Here is an 8,518-nt window from a genome sequence, read left to right as displayed (position 1 = left end):
ACAATGGCGAGAATGTCGGCCAGGATCTTCAGATAGGCGATGGAGTGAAAATTACTGACGGAGATCAAGGGCGGCTTTTGGAACGATTGTTGACATTAAAGACAATGAGGCTGTTGTGTTTTTGACAATGCATGATGTGACAATTACCATACCCTTTTCGTCGCTTCGAAAACATCTTAAAGTAGGGGACGAAGTGTGCATTCTTTCGGGAGACCACCAAGGTGTTACGGGCTGGGTAGTAAATCAAGACGATGACTATGTGTGTGTCTTCAATGACAGGACCGGAACAGAGGTAAATGTTTCGTTTTTACAATACATACTCTGACAATCCATCATCTTTTAGGTAGAGGTATCCCCTGGGAATGTCGAGTTCTTCAGCTCCCCCTTTGTCTTTGCAACGGAATCCCCGGAGTCCTTGACAGCTGCACAAAAGCGAGTCATGAAGGGGGACTCGAACAGTCATCTTGTAGGAAAACACGTAATGGTAACCCAAGGCAATTTTAGAACTTACCGAGGCAGAATAAAAAGCACAGTTGGTGAGAAAAGGCTTTTGGTCGAACTCGAGGCGCTCCTCCAACGCCCACAAATTTTGGACATCTCTGCGCTACACATCATGCAAGCCCTTTTGCTTTTTTTTCTTTCTGAAATCGATGCTAATTAGCTTCCAGTGCTGACGAAAGGCTTCAGCCCCCAAGGCCTCGAGAGCTTCTGACCGATTTCTCTTACCCACTTGAACCAGCGCCTCCGCCCGGTACTTTGGCAAGCTTTTTGTTCCCTGGTCTGCCCTTGCCGGATCCGCAACCCTCAGCCGCATATCCTGCTGCCCTCGTGCAGACTCCGACCATTGCGGGGCCGTCTACTCCGCTTCCTAACTCACAAGATATCCCGACGAGCCCAGCTTGGAACCCAAGCTCAGATACCCCTCTCCGTGGCAATTATGGCAATTATATTTTTGATTCAGAGTCAATATATATACTGACGCAATTATGGCAGCCCCTCCATATTGGCTTAGAGATAACCGCTTTGCCACCATGAGACTGCAACTCCTGCTCTAATTTCCATGATGGCAAGTATGAAAATATGTGCGGGGAGTTCAAGGGAGTGGTCAGAGATGTGGTTAAGGTCCAACTCGGTTTCACAGTGGTGGAAGTGCCGTTTCCGTACTTGATACCTGAAAGGCCGGAGTGCAAAGCCCAAGTCGTTACCACGTTTGACGGCCCGCATAAGGGGTCACAGTTTAGGATCAAGGTTTTTGGTGAAGATATATGCGGCTGCTCTCATTTGAAATCAACAAAGCTTTTGAGAAAGGTTGATGTCCAAATCACCACCAATGAACTTGTAGTTACCCGGGGATAAGATACCTTAGATATGTTTAGAGACTCTTTATGTATGTTTTACGCATATATTGATGGCAATGTATATTCTTGACCTTATTGCGAGACAATCACTATTTATAACTGGCTTAGTCAGCTCAAGCCGGCTTCTTAGCCGGAGCCGAAATTAGCCGAGCCGTCGGAGTCATCACTCAACAGTTCTGGCTGGGCTTCGGCTAAACTCGGCTCGGCTCCTGGCTTCAGCTGGCTCTGAGCCGGAGCCGCGGCAACACTATTGAGTTGTGCTTGTTGAAGGGAAACCAATTTATGCTGTGAGTTTTCAATTCTCGGAGTTTTCTGATTATGACGTACTTCCCTAGCGGGCATCTGGCACAGCTTTGGCATGCCCGTATCTGAGCGCACGTGATCAATTCTCTTCTACCTTGCTCACTTTAATTGCACACTCGATGGATATAAGATTGTAACACAAAACAGAAAGGACAAGACACAAAATTTCTATTAAAGAAGCACTTGAAGGCATATTTATCACTGGCAGTGGAGGCAGTTGAATGCCAAAAAATAAATTAAGCCATTTCTTCCAACATCAGGAATGGTGGGTCATCAAAAAAATGGAAGCGAGGTAAACAGCTAGTAGATAGTGGGTAGATGGACAAGAACAAAGTATCCCAGCTTACACATCGTTACCAGTTGCAAGAACTGCTACCCACAACAAGTTTAAGCTGACTGAGGCATCATTGGGAAATGCCTTTGCAGTATATTTTCCAACCGTGTATCCCACGAGAGCCACTGAGCTTGCTGGGATGACACCTTCGAAAACTGGATAATCTTTTTCAAGAGTCGTAAGACCTCCAGGCAACAGGATTTTTTTTCCCTGTGCATCAACAATAGGAACTTGAAAGAAAAAAAAAAGGTTTTGTTAGTTGCTGCGAAATGTAGAGTAAAACCACTCACCAATGTCATTTGAGCTCAAAGAACTGACAGCATATGAGTAACCCGATGTTTTGTCACTAGTTGTTGCCTTGCTTTGGAAAGCGGTATACAAGTTCTTTCTTGGAGTCGATGACTTCCTCGGAGAACCAGATATCTTCTCTACAACTCAAGTGAGAAAACAAATTGAAATAAAATTAAGAACTTACCAGATCAAGTGGAGAATGTCAACAAATTGTCGAGAAGCTGGCAGCGAGCTGACTCCACCCCATGAGTCATACAAAGAACTGCTGCAAATCGTTCAAACTCCTGGGTAAGGGGAGTTGCCGTTATAAACTTGATGATGCTATCATCGCCTATCGTCTTTGTGGTTGCCGTATGGTCATCCTCAATCACAACCACAGAAACACATAATACAGGCTTTTTCTTGTTACATATGCACACCATGTCGGATTTGCCAACTTGCTTGCTGATAATGAGTGCTGGATCAACACGAGACAAGTTGACAACATTGTGCTTCTCATCATAGCTGAAAGTGATCAACTGCTTCATATATCTAGATTGTATACTTAGCCAACTAGTTCACAGAGAATCATTGAAAAAGAGCATACCCAAGGTCAAGCTTTGGATATTCCTTCATGATCAGAGTGAGCTGGGCCATTCCTAGAGTTTCGGTGTCATTATCTTTGTTGTCAGCTTTCTTCTTCCAGCTGATCAACTTCTTGCCCCTAAAAAGGTTTAGTGAAAGAGAGAGACATAACATTAAAGATAAAGCCTACCCAGGAAGCTTTGCTAAAGGGGCACCATATGTGGCCTTCAGAAGTTTATCCATGATTGCTACATCATTGACACCACATAGCTTCAACTTGGGGTATCTTATTATTGTTCAAATGTTAGCTCAAAACTTGAAGATTGATCAAATTGAAAAAAAGACATATGTAGCAACTGGATCTTTGGTAAGATCTTCAAGATATACTGTGTCCTTTCTGTCAAAAGCACTTTTATGATGATACTTCAGTAATAAATGTCAAGCAACTTACTTCTCTTTATCCACAATGCCATTCTTCTTCTTCATCTTTTCTGCTTTGACCTTTGAACTAAAAGTCTTCATTCAGAAAAGCAAAATGATAAAAACATAGCTGCTTACACAGCTGCATCAAAGATTTTCTGATGAGCCTTTGTCCTGAAACATAGAGTAAATGGCAGTCAACAATTTCTAAGTGCCATTTCACATACTTCTTTGACAGGGGTGATGGAGAAACATCTCCATCTTTAGAGTCAGAACTGACTTCTTCCTCAAGAGGATTTGGAGAAGGCCTAGAATAAAAATGATTGTCACAACCTCTTCAGCTGAGTAAAGATTAAATGCACTGCTTTACTTTCTTGCCCTTGGACTGCTTACTGGACTTTGAAGAAGACTTTGGTGTCTTGAGAGCTGCAGGAGTGGGTGGCAACTTCTTCTTGGGCAAGGAAGCAATATGAGCCTTCTTGGTTGGAGAATCTTGGGTATCAGAAGGGACAAAGGGATTATCAGAGTCTGAATCAGCGTTGGTAGCCCATGAACGCTTGACACCATGCCTGAGATGCTGACTTATTGATAAAAGTAATGGAATTTATGTTACGTCAACTCACCCTGAAGTCTTCTTTGGCGATGGAGTAGCAGGTGCCACAGCAGTAGTCTTGTGCTTGCGAGAAGGGATTTTGGGTGGCCTAAGATGCCAAAATATAAGACATTGTAATCAGAGTAAATCATGCTTACTCTTCAACTGTAGACTCTCTGAGAAGAATTATTGAGTAGAGCCAAAAAAGAAAAGGAGCATACGCACTCTGCCTCTTCCTCTTCCTCTTCCTCTTCCTCTTCCTCTTCCTCTTCCTCTTCCTCTTCCTCTTCCTCTTCCTCTTCCTCTTCCTCTTCCTCTTCCTCTTCCTCTTCCTCTTCCTCTTCCTCTTCCTCTTCCTCTTCCTCTTCTTCTTCCTCCTCCTCCTCCTCCTCCAAATCAACCTCCATTTCTGATCTAAACATCAAGTTAATCACAAAGGCTTTCACATTGAAATGAGCATACCCGTTGTCATCGTAATCTTCACTTGCAGCATCTGAAGCTTCGTCATCTACAAGGAAGTCATCTTCCTCTTCAATAAATTCAGCAGACTTGACCTCCTTCTTTTTGCGACCTCAAGTGGTGGGTGCCATGATGCAAAACGTAGTTGTCAATGCAACCTAGGTGGTAGAAAGTTCCAGCCTTTCTTATAGGAAAAAAACTTACAGGGTTGCAAGGGTGTGGTGACATAAATGACACAAGCCGTTTCCATGAAATTCAAGAAGGAGAACAGGGATCACAGGGACCTTATTTTCAAATGAGCTAGGCTTTCCAAATTTATGGGGTTGTATAGAAAAAAAAACAGGGACTATGGGGACCTTTTTATTAATGATCAGACAAATGGGCTTTTCATTGAGTTCATCATCTGTCAGCCAAAGTCATTGTGACCTATCTAAAAGAGAAAAGGCTAGATTGAGCTGTCAAAAAAATTCGAGGGATTTGATGAAGTGGTGAGTCGAAAATCATGCAATGCTGGCAAAGTTTCAAACACCTGAACAAACATAGTATATGGTTTCAAAAGAAAATGTCAAAATCTAAATCTAAGACAAGAAGAGCTATCATCGAAGATTAAAGTATCAGTAGGCACCAAGATAAAGGGGATTAAATCAGGTCAAAGACAGGAATGGTGCCAAAAAGACAAGGAAAGGTGGAGCCCATAGGAGTGCACCCATATCCACCTCCAAAAAACCAAACTATGACTTCATGAGGAGCGAGAGTTGGTTCGAATGTTGTAATTTGAGGGAGTGAGGGAATGGGAGGAAGAACCTGGCCATCCTTTGGAATAAATGGGAGTTGTTTAAACTTGCTGAAGGGGAAGAATAAACAGCCTGGGTCAATCATGGTTCGTGAAGTCATAGAACATAAGAAGTCAGAACGACATTGATGATCATGCAGATTAGACAGATGTCAGGTAAAGATGACATTCCTCATCTTGTACTGGGTTCCCAAACAAAGGAACAAGCCTGGTGGAATGGACCAATATGGCAGCGCAATTCCAAAAGCACCAACAAGTGCATGCTTGTCAGTACGACAGAGAGAAAAAGGATTGGTGTAGGCATTTAGAGTGAGAATAGGCAATGGAAAAAGTGACTTTTCTCCGACAAGTGACTGACCAAGTGAGGTGAGGGAGCGGTAGGCAGAAAAAATTCCTTTGGATGTGATAGCATTAGAGTGATGCTATACTGAGAGTGGAAAAGTGCCTCGATAGGATAATTTGTTGTTGTAAAAACTGCAGTGATGTGGAGAGGAAGATCATTTGGTCTACCAAATGCATACCACTCAATGAGTGTAACCAAGGGGTTATGGTTTTTCCCTGTAATGCGACCCAATAGTTGAAGATGTTGGAAGAGTGATGCTGTTAAGGTGTTATGATACTCATAGGGCAGATACAGAGTCATCTCAAGTGGACAAAAGGTGCTTGCCTCTGCACCAATCATTGACAGTGCACATGAACCACCAATAACGGCTCCATAGAAGTTCATGACATGAAACAGCCTGTCCACAGATAGTTGAAACTCGGAGATGAGGTTTCGGGTGCGGTTTTGGATGTAGCCTTTGATGTAATGGAAGTTGTAGTGGCAGGTTGCTGAGAGAGCAAGAAGCAACTCTAAGAGTTGAGTCTGAAGGTTGGATTTTCAACTTTGATGACTGTTGAGATGTCAAATACAATGAAGCAAAGCAAAAGCTATAAAAGTACTTGCTTGTAAACCAATGGAGCACAGAGCTTGATGACTCCATCCTGAATTTTCTGAAGGTCGGAGTCACTTGTGTTTGCAATATGGAGTAAAACCTCCAAAGATAGGTCAGTGACCGAGGGAACATGATCACCAGAGACTGGAGGTGGGGAGTTAACAGCACTGTTGAGTAAAATAGGAGACAAAAGGGCCTCCATATCATTAAAAGTGGCTGAATGATCGTTAAAGAATATGATGATATGAAAGACAGATACACATACACCTGGGAGAGGAGGGCGTCGACCCATCTGTATCTTGTAGTGTGTATGTAAATTAATAGACACACACAATTCCAGATGAATATTTTGCTTACCAGATGCACCAAGAGAGGCGAAGTGTCTTTGCACACTTTGTGAGGATTGCCCTAGTTTTGGTTAATTACAGCTAACTGCATAATCATAGACCACATCTGAAATTTCACTTTGCGCCTTTGTCTGTGCGTAAACATCCGTTTTAGGCCGTGGCTATGTAAACCATGACGCGGATTCGCACACGCTGCCCATTGCTCCAAGTTCTAGCACTGTTTTGGTAGTTGCTCCAAACACTCCAATCCCGCCCCGCACATCATAAGGGTGGAGCGGTTGGAACTTGCCAACTTGGAAGGGTGTTCTACCTAATATGGTTGTTTGTACAAATAAAGAAGAACTTGTATACCGCTTTCCAAAGCAAGGCAACAACTAGTGACAAAACACAAATGACATTGGTGAGTGGTTTTACTCTACATTTCGCAGCAACTAACAAAACCTTTTTTTTTTCTTTCAAGTTCCTATTGTTGATGCACAGGGAAAAAAAATCCTGTTGCCTGGAGGTCTTACGACTCTTGAAAAAGATTATCCAGTTTTCGAAGGTGTCATCCCAGCAAGCTCAGTGGCTCTCGTGGGATACACGGTTGGAAAATATACTGCAAAGGCATTTCCCAATGATGCCTCAGTCAGCTTAAACTTGTTGTGGGTAGCAGTTCTTGCAACTGGTAACGATGTGTAAGCTGGGATACTTTGTTCTTGTCCATCTACCCACTATCTACTAGCTGTTTACCTCGCTTCCATTTTTTTGATGACCCACCATTCCTGATGTTGGAAGAAATGGCTTAATTTATTTTTTGGCATTCAACTGCCTCCACTGCCAGTGATAAATATGCCTTCAAGTGCTTCTTTAATAGAAATTTTGTGTCTTGTCCTTTCTGTTTTGTGTTACAATCTTATATCCATCGAGTGTGCAATTAAAGTGAGCAAGGTAGAAGAGAATTGATCACGTGCGCTCAGATACGGGCATGCCAAAGCTGTGCCAGATGCCCGCTAGGGAAGTACGTCATAATCAGAAAACTCCGAGAATTGAAAACTCACAGCATAAATTGGTTTCCCTTCAACAAGCACAACTCAACAGTATCAATAGCAAGCGGTGGAGACACAGAAACACAGGGGGAGGCACATGGTGAGGTTACCATCTATTTCCTGCATCAACCCGCCCCCAAATACATGACACTGGTTCATTCAAGCTTGTTTCGTGTTTGCTCAACATTTGTAGCCCTACCCATACCATGATGTGCCATCAATTTTCATGGGAAAAAGGCTGATTTCTGCATTAGAGCGCTGAATGAAACCTCAATTCCTGGTGTAATAAACAAGAACTTAGAGAACTCATAATTGGGGGAAGTGAATGTCATGAGAACAGTGGCAATGTGTCTATGAAGCTGAACCTCAAAATAACCTCAAAACATATGTGTGTGTAATTGGACATTGTACATGTTTGGGAGATCAATAAAACCAAACTTGTTGTGACGATGTGACCTTCACAGGAGCCCAGGAGCATGCACTATGGGAGCATTCGAAAAAAAGTCGGAAAATCCCAAAAATGACGTATCTCCCTAGCGGGCATCTTGCACAGCTTTCGCATGCCCGTTGCTGAGCACATGTGATCTATTAAATTGTAATTCAGTCATTTCTGGACCATTTTGAACGTTCTTGGGCTCAAAAAAATTGGACAATCCCAAATATGATGTACTTCCCTAGTGGGCATCTTGCACAGCTTTCACATGCCTGTAACTGAGAGCACGTGATCAGTGAAATTCATCGAAATTAGCTGTAACTCAGTTGTTTCTGGACCATTTTGGTTGTTCTTGGGCTTCTTTTAATTGGAATTTCATTTGTAATATCACAGAAGTAATGTAATTCTCTAGGAGGCATTTTGCACTGCTTTTGCATGCCCATAACTGAGCCCACAGATTCAATTCTCTGGCCTGTGTTGCTTCAAACATTCTTTTTCCCCTAAATGACTTGATATCTTCTGCACCCCATTTCACTAATTTGATTTACATCTATCTATCTATCCCCAATGGTTCAGTCAGGTAGCATAAGAGTACAATAAGAGTACATGCAATGCCTTGATAATTTTTGTGCCATGTGAATTCCAAGTTTTCATGTCTTCT

The 8,518-nt window shown here is 42.7% G+C and overlaps 2 protein-coding genes across 2 annotated transcripts; both read right to left on the bottom strand.

Moving 5' to 3' along the window:
* Positions 1-1,484: 1,484 nt before the first annotated feature.
* LACBIDRAFT_334549 (uncharacterized protein) lies at positions 1,485-4,571 on the bottom strand (the record flags this gene model as incomplete). Its single annotated transcript, XM_001889300.1, has 19 exons — positions 1,485-1,643; positions 1,686-1,726; positions 2,009-2,033; positions 2,059-2,225; positions 2,286-2,308; positions 2,471-2,507; positions 2,543-2,817; positions 2,873-2,989; positions 3,041-3,136; positions 3,302-3,358; positions 3,409-3,444; positions 3,551-3,578; positions 3,664-3,851; positions 3,894-3,971; positions 4,021-4,038; positions 4,088-4,276; positions 4,325-4,370; positions 4,417-4,479; positions 4,526-4,571. The coding sequence occupies 19 exons, from the start codon at positions 4,569-4,571 to the stop codon at positions 1,485-1,487; spliced, it is 1,689 nt and encodes a 562-aa protein (XP_001889335.1).
* Positions 4,572-4,960: 389 nt separating this feature from the next.
* Positions 4,961-7,139, bottom strand: LACBIDRAFT_334548 (uncharacterized protein; the record flags this gene model as incomplete). The annotated part of the gene is made up of 8 exons (XM_001889299.1): positions 4,961-5,134; positions 5,473-5,979; positions 6,057-6,265; positions 6,315-6,341; positions 6,407-6,457; positions 6,515-6,527; positions 6,588-6,702; positions 7,129-7,139. 8 exons carry the CDS (start codon positions 7,137-7,139, stop codon positions 4,961-4,963), a joined length of 1,107 nt encoding a protein of 368 aa, XP_001889334.1.
* Between the last annotated feature and the right edge of the window lie 1,379 nt (positions 7,140-8,518).

Source organism: Laccaria bicolor, genomic scaffold (genome assembly GCF_000143565.1).
Source record: "Laccaria bicolor S238N-H82 LACBIscaffold_65 genomic scaffold, whole genome shotgun sequence".
Taxonomy (NCBI): domain Eukaryota; kingdom Fungi; phylum Basidiomycota; class Agaricomycetes; order Agaricales; family Hydnangiaceae; genus Laccaria; species Laccaria bicolor.
This window is presented reverse-complemented; position numbering and strand designations above follow the sequence as displayed.